The sequence below is a fragment of the Solanum pennellii genome, chromosome 8 (assembly GCF_001406875.1).
Source record: "Solanum pennellii chromosome 8, SPENNV200".
Classification (NCBI taxonomy): domain Eukaryota; kingdom Viridiplantae; phylum Streptophyta; class Magnoliopsida; order Solanales; family Solanaceae; genus Solanum; species Solanum pennellii.
Window position 1 is genome coordinate 1,579,658 of NC_028644.1, and position 22,453 is coordinate 1,602,110.

A 22,453-nucleotide genomic window follows, 5' to 3' on the forward strand; every position below is an offset into this window, starting at 1 on the left:
GTCATCCGCGAGACACAGCATGATCGTCGAATGCGCCTTTTCCTCCAGAATCGCCATCTCAGGAGTAACGACGGCGTTCTTGTCTTTCGACAACGGCGCCCAGAAACCTTGCTGTTTCAACAAAGCCCGCATCTTGATCTGCCATAAACTGAAACTGTTCCTCCCTGTGAATTTGTCGATTTTCACGTTCAAAGCAGACATCTCGAATTCTCCAAGAACACCGATTAACCGAGAGGCTCTGATACCAATTTGTTATGCGGAATTTGAGATAATACGAGAAAATATAAACGCGAAAAACAAGACAACAGATTTACGTGGTTCACCAATAAATTGGCTACGTCCACGGGGAAGAGGGAGAGCAGTTTTATTATGGAGAGGCAAGAACAGAATTTCTGAATAGGGTTTGTCATAGCGTCTATATATAGTGCTAAGCTACGCCCTAACAGGCTTGGGCCCAACATACAGAATTAACAGATAATTAAGGGCCCAATACAATAACATTGTATACCGTCCTTTCTGTTTGTAACGGGTCCGATTCAAGGCATTCAACACACCAATATAAACATAACTCAAACATAATGTATAAGCTAAACTTAAAATAAATCAGGTTTAAGTGGGATTTGAACCCTAGTCTTGAGGGTGGTATCTCTTCCTTCTACCAATTGCACGAGGACACTTCTATGTTTATTATGGTTGCACTGTTAAGTTTATCTTAATTTCTATCAGTTTTTCAAAATAAATATACAGATATATATAAGATTTTTTTAAAAGTTACCAAATGCACGTGCACCCATAATATAGTGTGGGTCCGCCCCAGTCTCTGTCCATAATTTCATTGTCATATGATCCATTTATCTGGGTCATTGCCACTTTTATTGTTATCATTACAACTTTCTTTGTTTTATTTGTCATTTTAGTCCATTAAAAAAATATCTCTTAACTTTCCACCTGATATGTTTAATATTTTAATATATTTTAATTTAAAATCATAAAATTTAAATTACTTCGTTAACTTAATTTGTCAAATTAGGGTCAAAGCTCATTTTTTATATGGGAATGAGGATTTTATTTATTATACTTTTAAAAATAAAAAGGTGGTGTGCTAAACAATTTCAGATCTCATCACATATATATATATATAATATATATAATAGATCATGTGTCAATTTTATATATGATCCGATAAGATGGGTAACTTTGAGTGACAAGCGCATGTGATATGCATTTAAATATGTGTAAGAGAATCTTAGTTCTTATCTAATCCATTTATAAAATTCAAAGGAATTTAGTTCCCGAGAAAAGATATAAAGTGATATATGAAATTGTCTCAAATTTTTAAAAAGATATTTAAACTATGCAAGTGTCCTATTACCTCCTAAATAATCCTGAATTGATATTATTACATCATTTTTTGTCTGCCTGGCATGGAGAGTGTATACACTCTCTTAAAGAGCGTGAACAAACTAAAAAAACGAATATGATTTTATTTTTACAAGAATTTTACTATAAAATATATTTTTTTTTTCTTGTTATTTTAACTTTTTCTCCGTATTTTTTTTTCTTTTTCTTTCTTCCTTCTTCTTCAAAAATTCATTGTCATTTTCATTAACTTATCACTTTCAATGTCACTTTTTACCACAACTCCATCTCTTTTTATTCTACTATTAATTTAACTCTCTTCAATTTTATAATTATATTAAAATATTTTAATATATTTCAAACAATGTAATAAACTTATTAAATTTCAAGATGATTAGTAGATATTATTTAGTTTTTTATTCAAATTTTAATTAAATTTTTTCAATTTTCCGATAAAATGGATAACTTTGAGTGACAAGCGCATGTGATATACATCTAAATATGTGTAAGAGAATCTTAATTCTTATCTAATCCATTTATAAAATTCAAAGGAATTTAGTTCCCTAGATTCATATAATAATAAAAATAATGGGTTCAATCAACAAGGTAAATATACCACCTTATAATTTAAAAATTTAACACGTTTTTTTTAAAAATAATTCAATCAAATTTTGAGTGACTCTTTAATCAACTAAGAGTCACTTATTACAAGTTTTAATTAAGTAATTAAATATTTTTCTGAAATACCATTAATTAATTAGATATAATGTACTAACTACATAGTAATTAAATATTTTTTTCTGAAATAACATTAATTAAGATATTGTTTTTGAAATACCATTAATTAATTAGGTTTTAGGTACTTCATCCGTCCACTTTTATTTGTTGTATTGCGTTTTTCAAAAGTCAATTCGATTAATTTTCAAAGATAAATTAGATTAGATTAATTTGATATTTCAAAGAAAAAAAGTTATATATGCAAAAACTATACAAAAAGTACTATACATTGCAATTTTTTACATATCAATATTATGTGAAAATATATCATAAAATATTAGACAAAAATTTTTATAATTTGACTTTAAATAATGAAAAATATAACAATTAATAGTGGACGGAGGTAGTACAATGTACTAACTATTTTAAGAAAGGATCATTTCCTTTGATTAGTGATTGGCTACGACTAGGGGTGTTCACGGATCGATTTGGATCGGTTATTTGTCAAAGTCAAACCAAACCAACCTAAACGATTTTAAAATTATCAAAACCAAAACAAACCAAATATAATATACATTTATCGATTTGGTTATTATCGATTTTGATTTGGTTTGGTTTGGTTTTGGTTATTCGGTTATTAACCATGCACAAAAATGAAAGAAAAAATTCATTGAAAAAGTGATAACAATACATTCAAAACGAAAAATAGTTAGAATGACTTATACACAGGTTAAAATTGTACCAAACAAGGTACTAATAATACACAAAACTAAGTGCATACGTTATTTTTTTCTCTAATTCATTCTACCAAACGACCCTTTAAGTGCGCATAAGAATAATGTTAAATAAAAATGTAATTGTAACGTTTGCATTTATAATGCTGAATTAGTTATGTTTGTATTATTTTTTGTACATTATTAGATATCATAATGTATTGAAAATAACAATTCTTACATAACTTCTATATATAAAAAAAAATTACAAAATACCTTCTATACTCTTTAGCTTTGAAAAATGGAAAATATTTTGAGAAAGATTTGAGGGATAGTTATATCAATAATCAATCTAAGCATTCCTACTATATTTAAATTCATGATATTAATAATGCATCCATTATTTTTTCTAATAATATTATACAAAGCTAATGATATATTATTTTTTCCGATACACTCTATAAAACGACTACAACAAGTCAGACCCACACCAACTATAAATTCACTTTCCTTCAATTGGGCCCACTATCCACGTGTCGAAATTTAAATGGATTCTCATACAACTTTTATTGGTTATGTCAAACTCAAAATAAAATTTCTCAACTTGTTTACGTGCCTATATATACCATGCTTGTTATATGCTCAAAGCACCAACAAAATTCAAAAACACTTTTGAAGATATTAATTGTAATTTGCAAAATGGCAACTACTAAATCTTTTTTAATTTTAATTTTTATAATATTAGCAACTACTAGTTCAACATTTGCTACAGAAGAAATGGTGAGTGTTCTTAGTATTGATGGAGGTGCAATAAGAGGAATCATTCCAGGTGTCATTCTTAGATATCTCGAAGCAGAACTTCAGGTATCGTAAAAATATTTTGTAATGTATGTACGTAAGTGTGATACTATAATATATAGTCATTTCGGGTACCATTCTTGATTTTCTTGAAGGACAACTTCAGGTATCATAAAAATATTTCTTCGTGTATGTATGTAAGTGTATAGTATAATATATAGTCATTTTGGGTACCATTCTTGATTTTCTTGAAGGACAACTTCAGGTATCGTAAGAATATTTTGTAATGTATGTACGTAATTGTGTTATTATAATATATAGTCATTTCGGGCACCATTCTTGATTTTCTTGAAGGACAACTTCAGGTATCATAAAAATATTTTTTCGTGTATGTATGTAAGTGTGACATTACTATCGGTTTTTTTTTCTCTTTCTACTATTTTTTTGATGCTTATTAGTGATAATGATAAGTAATAGTACTTCTATTATCGATAGGGTCATGATAAAGCTAATTATTAATATTCAAATAAATCATGGTTTCCTTATGTTACAACTTATTTACTAGTTTTGTAGTAATTTTTTTTGTTAATATATAAATGTATCTGATTAATAAGTGAGTTGTTTCTGAGTTATTCTGTTTCGATTTATACGACTTACTTTTTTTTTTTCGAGTCAGAGAATTGACAACAATACAGATGCAAGAGTGGCTGATTACTTTGATGTAATTGGAGGAACAAGTACAGGAGGTTTAGTGACTGCTATGTTAACTACTCCAAATGAAAACAATAGACCATTTGCTGCTGCCAATGAAATTGTACCTTTTTATTTTGAACATGGCCCTAAGATTTTTAATTCTAGGTACATATACATATTTATATTCCTTCTTTTTAATTTAAATTTGATACGGAGTTTAAGAGTGTGATAAAAGAATTTTGAGTTTTCTGGTTTTAAATTAAAAATATGTCAAACGTATTAATATTTAATATTGTGGTCTTAAACATGTCTAGTTGAAAATTGAAATCAAAGAGTCTGTAGTAAAAACAGTTACTTAATCTCTTTGTTCCAATTTATGTGACACTTTTTGTTTTTCGCGAGTCAAATAGTTTAAGTTTGACCCGAAATTTGCGCATCAAATCTGCATATTTTTTTACAAAAAAAATAAAAATTATATACTTGTAAATTACATAAAAAGTACTACAGATCACAATAATTGATAATTCAAAAATGATTAAAAAAATCTATAAAAAATTTATGATAAAAAAATAGACTTATTTGAATCTCAAAAGCGTCACATGAAATGAGACAGATGGAGTACATTGTTTTTAGATGGACCAATGAAAAATAGGTCAAACAACTCGAAAGAAAGAAGGAGAATATGTTTTGAGTAATGAATTATATTTTGGAAGAAATACATAAATACACAACTTAACATATTATATTCTTTAAAATTTCTTACCATTAATTTTTTTTTTATAAAAATCTCTTCTCAGATACATTTCTATCCTCTCTCAGATACATCTCTCCCATTAAGTAATGCATCATTTACAATGTATCGGACAATCCAAAAATAAATCCGAAAGTAATAAAATATTCAATATTCTTGTACGTAATACAAAGATATGAGATTTCTGTTCTTTATACTTATATTTAATTTGGTTACATTATATTATGCAGTGGTCGTCCAATTCCAGGTCCAAAATAGAATGGAACATATCTTATGGAAGTTATTCAAGAAAAAACTGGAGAAACTCTTTTGAATCAAACTTTGACAGAAGTTGTCATCTCAAGCTTTGACATCAAAACAAATAAGCCAGTAATATTCACTAAGTCAAGTGTAAGTCAAAATAATTTTAGTGACTTGTATTTTTTACTTTCAGTAACTTATTATCGTAAAGAAAATATATCAACTAATTTTATTTTATCTTTAAAATATATATGTGTAATCTAACTAAACATTTTGATAGTGAGATCTGACCTGTTTAGGAGTAGTTTTAAATGGTGACAGTGATTCAGTGACGTAGCTAATTAAGAATATCGACTAATTCGGTATGTCAAAATATTAAGATGTAAGAAGCCAAAAAGTATCACTTTTTACTTTCAGTAACTTATTATCGTAAAGAAAATATATCAACTAATTTTTTATTTTATTTTAAAAAATGCAGTTAGCGGAATCTCCAGAATTGAACGCTAAGATGTCTGACATATGTTATTCCACAGCAGCAGCTCCAACATTTTTTGCTCCACTTGGATTTAATACTAGTTATAACGGAGATCAATATAGGTTCAATCTTGTTGATGGTGGTGTTGCTACTGTTGGTGATCCGGTACTAATACTACATTTTTTCGATTCAAAATTTTTGATATGTTTCAATCAGACATTATTTCCAAAATATGTAATCAATAACTATTATGCGTTGTTGTACGTGTGGATGCATGCAGGCGTTACTATCAGTTAGCGTTGCTACGAAACTTGCAGAAAAGGATCCAGCATTTGCTTCAATTAGGTCATTGAATTTCAAAAGAATGTTGTTGCTCTCATTAGGCACTGGGACTACATCAGATTTTGCTAAAACATATACAGCAGAACAGGCAGCTAGATGGGGTATTATAGAATGGGGATTAGCTATACAACCAATGATTAGTGCAGCAAGTTCTTACATGACTGATTATTACCTTTCTACTGTTTTTCAAGCTCTTGATTCACAAGACAATTACCTCAGGGTTCAAGTAAGTTCCAACTTAATTATTATTATCGGAAAATCTTACATAAATCTCACTAGTTTGCAATTTTACCTATTTTACCAGATTTTGATGTATCTAGGATACATGGTCAAAATTAGATGTAATTAGTTTTAGATAAGTGGATTCACATAGATATCTAGAATCAGTGACAGATTCAGGATTTACAGTTCGGAAAAAAAAAGTGCCTAAGAGTTGATATTGGATCCTTAAAGGTGAGTTTTGAACCCCTCACACCACTGAGTCAACCTCTAATCTTACATTTACTAGGTTCAAAATTAATATATAGACATAAATTTTTTTATAATTTACCTTAAATATACAACAAACGTAATTTTTTTATCCGCCCCTGTCTAGAAAATCTTGTTCGCAATCTCCCATTTCGCTTCCACTCTCCCATGTATTTGGTATTCCAGATACGTGTGAATCACACCAAATGCATACAGTATCTAGTGCGATTTACAAATTTCACTCGCCTTTTTCTTTATTTTTGTGTATCTGGTAGTAAAATTATATGTATCTAAGTATATTTTTCGTAATATATGATAAGAAACTCTTAATAAGGGAAAATGCATAAGTACCCCCTCAACCTATGCCCGAAATCTCAGAGACACACTTATACTATACTAAGGTCCTATTATCCCCCTGAACTTATTTTATAAATAATTTTCTACCCCTTTTCGACCTACGTTGAACTAGCTCAACAAGCGCTGGGCCCACAAATAGTGCCACGTAGGGCGAAAAGGGGTAGAAAATTATTAATAAAATAAGTTCAGGAGAGTAGTAGGACCTTAGTATAGTATAATTGTGTCTCTGAGATTTTGGACATAGGTTTGCGAAGAGAAGGGGTTCTTGTGCATCTTCCCCTTAATAAGTGATAAGATATACATAATTATTAAAAGTATATTAAATAGTAAAGTACGTCTAATTATATAATTTTTTTCATTATTATTAATATAATATACATGTGATATTTTCTTTGCTAACGATATGAGTATATTTAATTCCAGGATAATGCATTAACAGGCACAACTACTGCATGGGATGATGCTTCTATGGCTAATATGCTATTATTAGAACAAGTTGGTGAAAACTTATTGAAGAAACAAGTTTCCCATAATGAAACCTATGAGCAAGCTCTGACTAGGTAAAATTGTGACGCGTTTAATTTTATCGGTGTTTGAAATAATTTTTTTTATATCTCGTTAGTCAATATTAAATTTCTTATAAATCTATTTTTATTGCTAATTAAAATAATTTTATTTCATTGTAGGTTTGCAGAAAAGCTCTCTGCTCAGAAGAAACTTCGAGAAAACAAAGCGTCTTATTAGTTCAAAGGTCTTATTATTACTATGCTTAAATAAATAATAAGTGCTTGCAAAGTTTACGTGGGATAAATTTCAATAGAAATGTCTCTCTATGTAATGGATTATGTAACCTTTTGGTTGTGTTAGATGTTCAAATAAATTATCGCGATTTTGTGTTATGGTATTTGAATATTCTTTTCGAAGCAAAAAGAAAAAAAAATAAATATATATATATATATATATATAATTTGAAGTGCGGAGTTAATATTATACAAATAATTATGATATGATATAAGAGATTCTTGAACTTTAGATATCCTAGATGAATGAGAGAGAAAAAAAATAGGAATTAACAATATAATGTAATTGAAGTTAAATACACGAAATAATATTTTTGTTTTGATCATTTGCACAAAATGTTAATAATGTATATAAATTTAGGGGTGTTCATGGTTCGATTTAGATCGGTTATTAGTTAAAATCAAAACCAACCAATTTAAATCAGCTTTAAAATTTTTAAAACCAAGCCAAATCAAAAAATAACTATCAGTTTGGTTATCGTCGATTTGGTCAGGTTTTTTCGGTTCGAAAGTAATAAGTTTGTTGAGGACATACATATCTCAATAGACACAAGCACTTAGTACATGAATAATTTACAAATAAGCTATTACACGAACAAAAAAATGACATATAAAATGGGGCAGAGGGAGTAAGTTAGAAATTATATTTATAGCTTTTCACTTATTTTTAACCTGACTTAAAAGTCACGATAAAAATTCTAACTTTTGATTTTTGACAATTTTTGTCTTTTTTGAGTTTAAAACAATTGTTTAAAAATACTTTTATATTTTATTCAAACACTACAAAAATACTTTAAAGTTTAGCATTAATTTAATGCGCAAGATATATTAGTCATTAATACATTACATTTTACACATGATACACTAATCTGATGTATAATTTATACATGATACACTAATCTGATGCGCGATATACACTAATCTGATACGCGGAATGAGGGATTTTGGAGATTTGTAAAACTTATAGGGGTTAATGATAATAAGTAACTAAAAGGTGGATTTTTGTAATTTTTTCTAGTTTTTTTCATTGTCTAAAGTTGACTAATATAAAGAATCAAATCACATTTATACGCCATTATATAAAGGAAATAAAAATATCGCTATTTTAAAAATAGTATATTTGTCAAATATATTAGATATAGATTTTGTGAAAGACATACTATTTGTTCTCTATATAGATCGTTATGCATATAATAGGCACATTTGAATTCGATCATTTTCTTCAATTTTACTTAGCTTTTTTATTTATTACAGGAATCATTAAAAAATTGTTACCGGTTTTTCTCTATCAATTTTGGTCAAAGTACTCAAAATTCATTGACCAAGTCGGATACGGATCCCATACCCATATCGTATTGACCTGAGTGCGACAAGAAAAGTAAAGAGTCCGAACATCTTAAGATAAAAATGCTGACAAAGATTTGCCAACAAAATTGTAAAATACCTTTCATTCATCCACTTCAAAAAAAAAATGGATATTTCTATAAATAAATAAAAACATATACAACACAAACGTAAACAAATCAAACAGCCTTTCAACATAAACCTAAAAATTGTTAAAAAGGTTGTCTTAGTATAAGTTTTGTCAAATATAATTCGTTTTCGCTCTCATTAAAATTTGAATATCCCTATATCGGAAATTCAAGTTTCATTTTACATATATTAAAAATAATTACCTCTTTATCCATCATTAAATTACTCGTAGCTAAGTCTGAAATAACTATATATGAGGGTGCAAGGGGGTACGTTTAATTAAATTTCTCACGTTTAGAAAAATTATTCTGTATATATAAGGTCAATAAAATTTTGTATGTATATCTAAAGTGTATATAAGGAATATAATGTGTAGAACTAATATATATATATATATATATATATATATATATATATATGGTATACATACTGAGTATATTTCATATATGTTTTAAATAATAAATTTTTTTCTTTGTATATAATAAAAATACCAGGAAAATACCCTAATTGGTTTAACTACTTCAATGGATAATGCTTCAGAGGCTAATATGAAATTATTGGTACAAGTTGGTGAAAATTTGTTGAAGAAACAAAATTCCAAAGAGGATCCTGAAACTAATGAGGAAGCTCTAAAAAAGTAAAATATATATATATATATATACTCGGTATAATCTTCAGAGTAGATTATATGCGTTTTTATTTTAAAAAATATTTAAAATATGTGTGAAATCAAGACGCATAAAATGAAATGAAGAGAGTAGATGTAGACTTTTGCTTGTATAAGCTACACATTAGAGTTTTTTACTTTCTCAATAAATCTATTTCTAAATGCTAATTAAAATTTTATTTTTATTTTTAGGTTTGCAAAATTGCTCTCTGAAAGAAAGAAACTCCAAGCAAATATTAATATTTGTGATTATAAAGTTTGTGATTGCATGTGTCTTTAGTAGAAACTATTTAAATATTTCAACCTCAAAAATAGAGAAAGAGATTAGGGATAAATTTAAATACAAATATACCTCCAATGTAATATGGTTGATTTTTATTGTGTTCATTTGAAATTTATTCTAGCCAAAGATATTTTTGAAATATTGTCTCGAAAATATTTGTGTATAATTTAGACAAACACTATAAAAATTAGAGGGATGTGTGAGGGGTCGAGATGGGGGTAGAGTGTATTGAAAGGTCCACCTCGGTTCGGAGGGAGGGGGTGGAATTAAAAAATAATTATTTGAAGGATAAATCGTGCAATTTTATGAACAAGCTGCTTAACAAGGCCCATGGACGAGTCCGGCGGGTTCTTATGGACACCAACTCAAAATTAAACATAAACCTCTCTCAATATCTTGATCCTTTTGATATATTATTTACTCGTAACAATTCACTTTTGTGACAGATCAAATTTAGAATCTAAATTACGGAACTCTTCGATGGTGAATTTCAACGACAATTTTGTTATTCTTTTAAAGTTCTTGATGGTTGAAATCAGTGTTATTAGGGAGGAAGCAATATTAATATGATGAAGATGGAAGAAGAAATACTTACATAGCCACATATATTTAAGGAGAGTCAATAATATCACTCACTGAAATATTATAATTACGTTAAATAAAAATGTATTTGATAATTAAACGACTCACTTATGTGATTATCAAAATATATTTTACATGTAACATTACTCGTTAAAATATCACATTTTATGTACTTTATATAAAGATATTTCACTATAGTAATAATGAATATTTCGATAAATGATATTATATAAAGTGATTTAATTATTTATATTATATAGTAGATAGAAATCATGTCAAACTTAAGGAACATATATAAAACCTGGAGATATATTTTTTTATTTTTGGTGTAACCAAAAGCAATACTAATAACTAGGGTAACATTACAACTTTTGAATTATTTGTATATAATCATTCTACATTATTCCTTCGGTCTATTTTTATTTGTCGTGGTTTTCTTTTTTAAAAGTCAAATTATAAAAAATTTCACTTAACATCTTACGATATATTTTTTTATTATATTGATATGCAAAAACAATAATTTATAGTACTTTTCATATGGTTTTTTAATATCTAAATTTTTCATTTAAAATATTAAATTAGTGTATTCTAATTTAAATTTGAAAATTAATCAAATTGCATTTCGAAAAACGCAATATGATAATTAAAAATGCACGGATGAAGTATATAGTAGATAGATGGATATAAAAAAGGTGCATAGAAAAGTAACAACCCTCAACTAGTTCGATCGAACTTAATACAACTTTTTATAAAAAGAATAAGCATATTCAAATATCTAAAACTCGTAAATTGAATTCTGACTTCGCCGCTATTTATTTATCGTAGACCCACCCCATCCTAAAAAGAGAAATAGAAAGGAAACCACTACTTAGATTCATCATTATACAAAAGTTTTAGGGTTACCTTTTTCTACATCATCATTAATTTAAGATAGTTGTTTACCCACGCCTAATTTGAACAATTATTGCACCCTTGAACTAATTAGAAACTCATTTTTTTAAAATAATCATTTGGTTATAAATAGAACGAGAGATAAAGTGTGTTGGTCTGAATTTAAAAAGATTAAAATAGATTGAGTTAATAAAAAGATAAGATTATCGATCAATTTAAAAGTTTTTTTTAGTTGAAACAGACTAAAATATTATACATCTCATTCGAAAAAATGTATTATAAATAGAAACAAAATGCAAGACTCAAACACAATATGTATAAGTAGAGCACATTATCATATAGATGTTTATAATAAACTTTAATTGCTTTAAATTGTATACATCTTTATATATTTTTAATAGTTTTTATATCTGATTAAATATCGTCATATAAAATGAATCGTAACGGAGAAAAAAAAGGTTGTTGAGTGAATTGAATGCTTGATGATCCTTATCGTACGGCATGACATCAATTATTCAATTGGAGTTAATTAGAGTAGCTCAATTATATTCCTAGGTTGGCTAATAATTTATGGTATTCAATTACTCCATTGTACTCCATTTTATTGGTTTATTCATTTTTGTGTATTAAATTAATGTATTAGCACATCAAATTTAATGTATTTCGCGCATCAGATTAATGTATGTTGCTCATTAGATTAGTATATTATGTATAAAATGTATATCAAATTAGTGTATTATGTAGAAAATATAATGTATAATACTTAAGGATTAATGTATCTCGCACATCAGATTAATGTATCAACGCTTATATTATTATATCAGTTTGAAAGATTTCTGTAATTATAAATTTATAAGAAACAAATGATAATTTTGCCTTAAAAGTATGTGATTTTTGTCCCTTTGACCTAAAAACTAACCTTTAATATTGTAGTTTTGGTATTATGGTATTTGGTTGTGGTATATAGTATACATTTTAAATATTTTTAGTTTTTAGTATTTGGTATTTAGAATAATATACCGAAACATAGAATATTTTACAGAATTATATAGTTACATAAATATACATGTAATCTAGTATTAGGATAAAGTAAATATTTAAAAGTTAAAACTGACTATTTTATTTTGATCGAAATGTATTTGAATATATATATGTGTGTGTGTGTGTGTTACAAATTTACCATAATATCATAGAATGAGGAAACCAAACTTTAGTACGGCGAACCATACCGAATTAAATTGATATGATAATGATATAATATTTTAAAAATTGAATATCAAAATTACGGTATCAAAATTTTAAAATACTGTACCGTACCAAAGCCCACTCCTATTTAGGGATTGTTTTTGTTTATAGACCAGCAACAGGCACTAGATAACTTATTCATCAAGGTTATGACAGATAGAAAGAATCATCTACTTTTTTTTTCTCCGCTGAAAATTAAATCTAGAACTTTAATTTTCAACCAACTCATTAATCGTTGACCACACCTTATATATGATATTTTATTATTTTATCTCAAAATAATTAATTTTGAAATCATAATATCATTATTTGATAGAGATTAATGATATGTACACTTTGAAAGTGTGACAATGTTATCATGGCTATAAATAAAATATAAATACACCACAATTTGTTGGTCGAAAATTTACAATTTTGCTTTGCATATATTTAATAAAATAATCACATGCATTATTATACATTATTATCTTACTTTGTATGATCTCAAAGTACAAAACTAGCTAATAAAGTACTCAATTATTTCGATATTAATTATTTAATTTTGTATTATAGAATTAGTAACTAACAAAGTATAAAATAGTATATATATATATATATATATATATATATATATGTTACTTTTTAGTTAATTAATTTAAGCTTAAGCCAGTTAAAGATCTATTTATTTATAATTTCAGTCTATCAAATAATGAACAAATATATGACTCAAGTTGATTCAAAAGAAATTTTGTCAAATATTTTCAAAAAACACATATTCTTTATTACATATTTAAAATATAATTTATAAAAATAATATATAAAATCAAGATTTGAAAATCTCAAATCAAGTTTTTGGAGAATAAATCAAGAGCTAATAAATTATCAATAAGTAGATTTTTATTTATATTTATCAATATCCATTTAATCATAAAATTTAATTTAAAAATATATCTATTAGCCAGTTTTTTGAATTTTTACTTTCAAAATTTTAATTTATTTTATAAATAAAAATACAATCTAAATATTTAAAAAAATTAAAATTTCAAACTTTTAAAATATGACCAAACAATAGGTGCAATTATTGTATTTAAAGCTGTAAGAATCACTTACCTCATGCATGACTATTTATTTCACTGTTTACACAAAAAAGTTAATAAACTTTGTGCATATGAAATATGCACGTGCTATTTTTATTATTATTATTTCCTTTTTTTATTTTTTTCATAAAATAATTTGAGAGATTTTTATATTTATTTTTGAATTATTAAATTAATTTTTATACTTCACAAAGTTTTATTTAAATTTCTAAATAGAGTCAAAAAAAAATAAATTCAAATATCTCTAATTGAGTGTGTCTCAAACACATTAATATTAGAATCCACATCAGATAAAATTTTATTTCTTTTCTTGATTTAAATATAAATAGTGAAATTTTCCGTTTCGTCAACAAAAATTATTGATATGACAGAGTGAAATTTTTTAATTAGGATATTTTTAATACATGATTTTGAAAATTAAAAAACAGGATATGAAGTGAAAATTAAGAGATTTTGCTAGATTTTTTTGTGAGGTAGTATTAATTCTTAATATACATTTGTAAAAAGTTAATTAATTTGTGATTAAATTAGTGATTTAATTGTGTTTGAGGATTTGGATTTGAAAATTTTTGCCCTAGCATGTGGAAAATGATTTTCCTTAATTTAGGGAGTCTATACTTTTTTTTTAGAATATACATTTGTTGTTTTTAAATGCTAGTTTGAGTCTATTGAAATGAATAAATATCTATGATTAAATAATGATCATTAGGATCTATCGATGATGCTATTGAATACTTATGTTTTTTGTATTTATCTTGGTTTTTTTGTATTTTTATATTTATATTTGTGTTTACGAAAAGATACATTCAATAGGGATATATATGATCTAGTTTTTGAATAGCAAAGGTATCATTCCCAAAAGTACGATGAAAAGTATTTGCATATTATTTATGATAATTCGGAAGTATATCTGTCATTTTTTTCTTATTTTTTAAATCAATTTATCACGATCCAAAAATTAAGATCATTATAAGACACAACCCGAAAACCCTAAAATGGTGCGTAAGCTGAATTAAGACTTAAAACACATATGAGACTCTCAAAGGAAAAACAGACTGCAAACGAACAAAAACAACAAAAAATTTCTTAAAACTCGATAGTATAAGAAAAAAAAACATCTAATACATTTCTAGAATTTGAATTAGATATCAAATCGATTTTAAATAAAAAATGAACACTAATAACGATCCACAAAGCACAAACCAATCAATCGCTACAAAGATCGCTCTGACTAATGATTTGCATTATATTGAAGTTAACTAAATTCGAATCGCATTAAAAAATTTCACATGGAGGCTTAGAGACTTCCTAACTAACAAATTCAATTTCATTTAAAAAAAAAGAAACTCGAAACTTTTGATTAAGAATAAAAACGTATACAAAACCTCCTCCTTTGTTGCTGCATCATTCTCTCCAACCAGGCTGTGGTTGTGTCTACACAGTCTACAAACCAATACACTTTTTTCTTCCCTCTCTTCTGACATTTTCTCTCTCATATTATCTCTTTCTCTCCTGCTATTTTCCCAAGATTGAAAGACATTTTCATCAGTGTATTCAGTATACAGAGAGACACCTCATTATGTATATCTATACACAGAGAGAAAAAAGCTGCAGAAATCTTTGAAATTAGTGTCTTAGTTTTTTGTATGGTTAAAAAGGAAGAATTTTTTTCACAAGAATTTTTAGGTGAAATAGTTAATTCAAAGGCGGCTACAAATTTAAGACTCAACCAATTTTTCTTCATTTTTCTGCATGTGGGGTTTGTTCAAATTTGAGTATTTTGTGGTTTAGTGTTAATGGGAGTTTATAAAGGGATTATGGGTATTGAAATTTTGGTGTTTTGGCTCGAGGGTCGAGGTGGGGGTGGGAGCAAAAGCAAAATCAAGATTATGCTCTGTTAGTCTGGTGTTTTTTTCTTTTGTTTCTTTCTGTTTGTATTGGAGTTTAGGATGCTTCTTCACTGGTAATATTCTTCTTGAGTGATAAAAATGGAATCTTTACTTGTTTTATCTCTTGTGTCTGTGAATTTCAGTTAACCCCAGAAGTTGGAATTTTGGTTTCTTGGGTTAGTTTGTTGTTTGTTGTGTTGTATGACTGTTTACTTGTACTAAAGTTTGAGTCTTTAAGCAGAATTTTTGGTTTTCTTGGGTTAGTTAGTTGTGTAATTGTGTGTATGTCTGTTGTATTGTACTAAAGTTTGAGTCTTTAAGCAGAGGTTTGGGTTTCCTTGGTTTAGTTAGTTAGTTGTGTTGTATTTGTACTAAAGTTTTAGTCTTTAAGCAGAGATTTTGGTTTTTTTTATTAGGTTAGTTTTAGTTGTGTGATTGTGTCTATGACTGTTGTATTGTTCTAAAGGTTGGAGTTTTTAAGCAGAGATTTTGATTTTTTTCTTGAGTGGAAAAAAAAAAGATGAAGTTCATGAAGTTGGGATCAAAACCAGATACATTTCAAGATCAAGGAAAAGGTGTAAGGTACTATGTTATATGGTTTACTGTTATTTTCTTGTTTTGTTTGCAAATGTTCCTTTAATTTTTATGTTTTTCTTGTTGTGTATCCTTCTTCTTCTTCATACAATTTGCAGGATCTTTTTTGCCTCTCTATAGTTTAACTTTACTCGGTGTATTCCCACGAGTGGAGTCAGGTGAGGGTCAAGTTTAGTACGAGATTAAAGAACATTTTGATATGTTCTAAAGTATTATTAGTTTAGCCTGTGAGATTTAAAAGTATTCATTACTTTTCTTGAATTCCGTTTTTTGAATTCCGTTTTAAGTCAAAATCAGAAGAACAAATTATAAAGTAGGAGTAATATTTACTCTAGGGTCATCTAATAAATTTATTTAGTTATTCATTAATAGTGTGATTAGTAACCTTAATTAAGAAATGTTAGCAGCATGAACATGGAGTATGTATTATGCATGACAGGAAGGTAATCCTTTTTCCGTACTATTTTTTAAATTTATAATTTACCTATTTTAATTTTTGTAAATAAAAAAAACTGTTTTTTTCTTTTATCTTTCTTCACTTATTTGGATATGAGCACCTTAGCTTATGCAGTGTGTCTTCCACTTCTTGTGCACATGTACAGAACAATCTTGGAGATTGCTTTACAAAAAATGGAGACAGCTATTAAAAAAAAGGAGTTTCTTTTTCTAAGAAGCAGTACATTGTCTGGCTGTCCATTCATATTAGTAGTCGTAGTATGGCTCCTATAATTTCTTGTCCTTCGATTTTGTGACTATATGTTGATTCCTTGGAACCTCGATTATCGTATTATTTTGTTATTATTCTTCTTTCCTAGTACTTCCGTTACTTCTTTACTTGGACTGTTTTTTCTTGAGTCGCGAGGTCTATTGGAAACAGCCTCGATAACTCTGAAGTAGGAGTAAGGTTTGCGTACACTCTACTTGCCCGGACCCCGCCTTGTGGGACTACATTGGGTATATTATTGTTTTTTTTTTAATAAATAAGTTAGAAGTTGTGAGTACAAAGATTCTAATTTTATAATCCAACTACGCTTTTTGATCTTGAAAAAAGCAGGCAATTTTTGTTTATTTTTTGTTTTGGTGTCCCCCTTTATGTGCCTATTTTAAAGTTTCTTGTTACCTTTAAAGAATTTTGATGGTGGCTTGCATGAGGACATTCAAAAAGTGGTGTCAATCTACTTTCTGCGTTTGATTGGTAGGTGGTCCAATATTTACTACTCATAGAAAAATGGCCTTAGTGGGGTCATTGATCTCCAATTATTTGATCATCTAAATTATGTTTACATCTTGTAACATCAATTACTATACCTACTATTTGACATAAATGACTGAACTATCTTTTGATTAAAACAATTGTACATTTGCCAGCTATTTTTAGTTTAATCAGTCGGGTGAACGGCTATTTAGGTTAATATTTTCTAACATATATCATGAATTAGCTAGCTAGGTAGGTGAAAGTTCTCAGTTTTTAACTGTTTATGTTGATGGAAATTCTTGTCCCTTGACTAGGCGAAACACTGGAATCAAAATGGAAATGGATTTATCTTGTGCTAACTGATAGCATAAATGAGTTTTACACTGTCAATGCACTTTTATCCGGTTATAACAAGTCATTCAATTGATCCTTTATGTTACTAAATTACTATAGATAGTTTCCTGTTACTATAAGTCAACCTTAATCTGGTGGCATAACAAAATTATACACTGTTAGTGCACAGAAGTCAAATTGAATGGAAACATGGTCGCAACTAGAACTTGGATTTCCATAGATACATTTCGCAAGTAAATGTTTCACAGTAGAAGCACTATTAGTTTTCATACAACCATTTAGCTGGCTCTGTTTCTATAGTGTGCTTCTTGTCAGCCTCTAAGGTTTCATCTATTTGTTTCCAACTCTTTGTCTAACACAAACTCAAGTTTGTCACCAACTCACCGTTGATGGAACTATAGTTTAAGCGAATTGTATTTTACATTTTAACTTATGCTGCGGTTGAAGTGTAATAAATTTTATATACATTGTTCTGGTATTTGCAAATGATGATGAGAATAATACTATCTACTTATATTGAAGGAACTTCAGTTGTACATTACTTAGAAGTTAAAGGAAAAGCTGTCTTATCACATGGATCTCTCATTCTTTCTCTTCAAAAAAAGATTTTATTTTACTTCCTGTGTACTTAACTACTGGCAGGAAAATTTTGTTTTGTTGTATATGTTTTGCCGTATAGATATAAGTAGCGAAATTTTAACCAAAAAAGAGGACACTATTAGTCTATTAGTAGCTAAATAAAGTATCACTGAGAGATTATATACACTTTATTTTCTGTTCTTCCTTGTGTAGGGCAAATATTATGTTATTCATTTGAGTAACTTGTTATACTCTAATCACATTATTAAGTAGAAAATGATTTTTGATCTATTGATGCAGGTACGTGTCATCTGAGCTGGCTACAGATGTTACCATCATTGTTGGTGAAGTAATATTTTATCTTCACAAGGTAACTTGACCATTTATGCAAAGGATAAAATACTATAGTTTTCCGATACATTTCACTAAGCAAATAGTACTTTATTCTTGTCGTTCTTCAGTGACATTCATTTGAGTTTAGAAAAGTAAACGAACAGTACTTGATTGCTTCTGTTCCTCAATGAATTTGAACTAGGTATAATGATCAAAGATTGTATGTGGAAACTAATTACTGTATAGAAGAAAGAGAAATCTAGTTTGATGAATTTTCCATGTTATCCTAATTCATCTTTTCTTTGTGAACTGGCCTTTAGACTTAGTTAATTCCGAAATCCCAAATCTCTCCTTGTACATCCGATAGACTTGTTTGTGAGGTTGTTCTTGAAATAGCAAGTTATCTCCAAATATTTATAAACAATAATGTAATTGGGTAACAGTTTGTCTTCAGTTGCCAATTGTTACTTTTACTCTCATGTGGAGAACTATATGTACTTCTTTCCCATCTGAGGCTTATCAGTATCTGATTTACATTTTATACTGATTTGGTTTTCCAGTTTCCTCTGTTGTCCATGAGCAACAAGCTGCAAAAGCTTGTCTCAAAAGCAAATGAAGAGAATTCTGATGTAATTCAGTTAGTGGATTTTCCTGGTGGATCTAGAGCTTTTGAGATTTGCGCCAAATTTTGCTATGGAATGACAGTGACCCTCAATCCATACAATGTTGTTGCTGCACGTTGTGCAGCTGAGTACCTTGAGATGACGGAAGAAGTTGACCGAGGAAACCTTATCTTCAAAATCGAGGTATTCCTTAATTCCAGTGTTTTCTGCAGCTGGAAAGATTCAATTATTGTTCTACAAACCACCAAGTCTCTTCGACCATGGTCTGAAGATCTGAAGGTGGTAGGTAGATGTATAGATTCTATTGCATCCAAAACGTCAATGGATCCTTCAAGTATTACATGGTCCTACACGTACAACAGAAAAGTGGCAGTCTCAGATAAGATCACAGAAGTTGGGATGAAATTCCCTGGAAAGCTTGAATCCGTGCCTAAGGATTGGTGGGTAGAAGATATATGTGAACTTGAGATAGATCTTTACAAACGAGTTATGGTTGCCATTAAATCTAAAGGAAGAATGGATGGTAGTGTTATTGGCGAGGCACTAAGAACTTATGCCATGAGATGGCTGCCTAATTCTATTGAGGCTTTGGTATCTGAAGCTCATAGCAGAAGGAACAAGTCGCTGTTAGAAACTATAATCTGCTTATTGCCTTATGACAAAGGTGTTACTTGTTCGTGTTGTTTCTTGCTTAAGTTACTGAAAGTCGCTATTCTTGTCGGGGCAGATGATTCATCAAGGGATGAACTTGTAAAAAGTATCAGCTTAAAGCTGGATGAGGCTTCCGTCAACGATCTTTTGATTCCAGCAAGGTCTCCCCAAACTACTGTTTATGATGTTGAACTAGTGAAGTGCCTTGTGAATCGATTCATGGCTCGTGAAAGAAGTAGTAGGGATAAGAACATTCCCCCGAAGAGCACCAATGATTTTATCTTGGGGCATGCATCATGGTTGAAAGTCGGTAAATTAATTGATGGCTATCTTGCAGAAATTGCTCGTGATCCAAATGTCAGTCTCTCTATTTTCATTGAACTGTTGCAATCAATTCCAGACTCAGCAAGACCAATCCATGATGCATTATATGAGGCAATCGATATCTATCTGCAGGTTCCTTGTTCACTTTTTCCTTTTATATCACAAGTTTTGCAAGTCCTCAATTTAAATGTGGTCGCCCAAGTCTTCAGTAGATATATGCCATTCAATTGAACCTAAACAGCACTTTGTGTTACCATGCTTCAATCCCATATATCGAACCTGCATAGATGCCCTAGTGAGGAGGTGTGAGGTTGGCTATGGTGAATTTTAGGAGAGGTAGAGGTAGAACGAAGAAGTATTGGAGAGAGGTGATTAAAGACAACACATGACACACCTACAGTTTACTGAGAACATGACCCAAGATAGGAGGATATGGAGGTTGAGGATTAGGGTAGAAGGTTAGTAGGTAGTCGAGTGCCGTTTAGTTTCTCTTACTGAGAATATGACCCTAAAAGTTGTTTTCTTTGCTTCGTTTATCGTATTATTTGTGGTTGCTACTGTTCTTTTTTCCATTATATTCCATATGCTAGTCGAGTGCCGTTTAGTTTCTCTTACTGAGAGTATGACCCTACATGTTGTATTCTTTGCTTCGTTCATCATATTATTTGTGGCTTCTACTTTTCTTTTTTCCATTATATTCTATATGCTTCACTTATGTTGATGGTCTATCAAAACCTCTCTACGTTCACAAGGTGGGGTAGGCTGCGTACACCCCACCTTCTCAAGCAAATTGAGATCAACTATATGATTCCTCATGGTTTGTTTTCGCTCCATTTTAAAAGCTTATGGTCTTAAAATATACTCAAACTGTTGGTCTTCACTGCAGGAACACTCAAGCTTGACAAAAGCTGAGAAAAAACATTTATGTGGTCTCATGGATGTCAGGAAATTAACAATGGATGCATCTATGCATGCTGCACAAAATGAACGTCTGCCTCTCCGGACAGTCGTTCAAGTCCTGTTCTTTGAGCAAATTAGAGCAGCTGCTGGAGTTCAGACCTTAAATCACAGAAATACTGATGCTGTAGATTCCTCTAGGATGACTGAAAAGGAATATTGGCAAAAAACATTACCAGAGAAGCAGAATGTATCGAAGCCATCTAGTGAAATAAAGATAAAAGGTGAAGATCCACAGAAGAACATGAAACTGGTAAAGAAAGGTAGCAAGAACAGAAGTAGTGGACCACAGTTGATGCCATCAAGATCAAGGAGAATATTTGACAAGCTGTTTACTGGTAAGGTGTCTAGTAACGGCGAAAACCGGAGCTCTGAGACATCTGGTAGTTCTCAGAGTCCAACTTTAAGGATTATTCAAGCAGAAATGAAGTCATCTTGTGCATCTTCAAGAAATAGGAGGAATTCCATATCATAATAAATTCATGTAGATTCATGTAGTCTTTTAGATTCATCCATGTGTGTAAGAATCAAATTTGTGTAAAAAGTGGTTAACTTTGTTGAAGTAGTTAAGGTGTTTAATCATCATAGCACTCCCTCCATGTTTTGATTTGTCGCAAAGCAAAAGAAGTTTAAAAGAAAGATTTTTGAATCTTGTGATTTGAAATTAAAGGTACGTGGAATGGGTAATAATATGTACTTAAAAGGGAAGTAAGACAAACAGACTGAAGTAGAGGGAGGGAGTAATAGTTAATAAGCACATCATTTAGTTTTTGTTTGAAATACTATTTCCTACTAAAAGTGAAATGCCCCCTTTTCAAATTTCCCAGAAATTAAACTCTAATTAAGAATCTTTTTCCTCTAATTAAGGATATATTGTGCAATTAATTACAATCTATAAAAAAAAAAAAGAAGCATAGGTATGAAATTATCATACACCATCACTGATTTACACCATTTCTTGATCTGTATGTCATTCGCGCAAATAGTACATATGATACAACGTAAACAATAAAAGAACATCTAG

At 29.2% G+C, this 22,453-nt stretch overlaps 1 protein-coding gene and 1 pseudogene across 1 annotated transcript; both read left to right on the forward strand.

Moving 5' to 3' along the window:
• The first annotated feature begins 3,457 nt into the window (after positions 1-3,457).
• Positions 3,458-7,803, forward strand: LOC107027956 (annotated as a pseudogene).
• Positions 7,804-15,316: 7,513 nt separating this feature from the next.
• On the forward strand, positions 15,317-22,016 carry LOC107028899 (BTB/POZ domain-containing protein NPY1). The gene is made up of 4 exons (XM_015230142.2): positions 15,317-16,401; positions 18,842-18,911; positions 19,435-20,604; positions 21,359-22,016. Exons 1-4 carry the CDS (start codon positions 16,340-16,342, stop codon positions 21,902-21,904), a joined length of 1,848 nt encoding a protein of 615 aa, XP_015085628.1. The 5' UTR covers positions 15,317-16,339; the 3' UTR covers positions 21,905-22,016.
• The last annotated feature ends 437 nt before the right edge of the window (positions 22,017-22,453 follow it).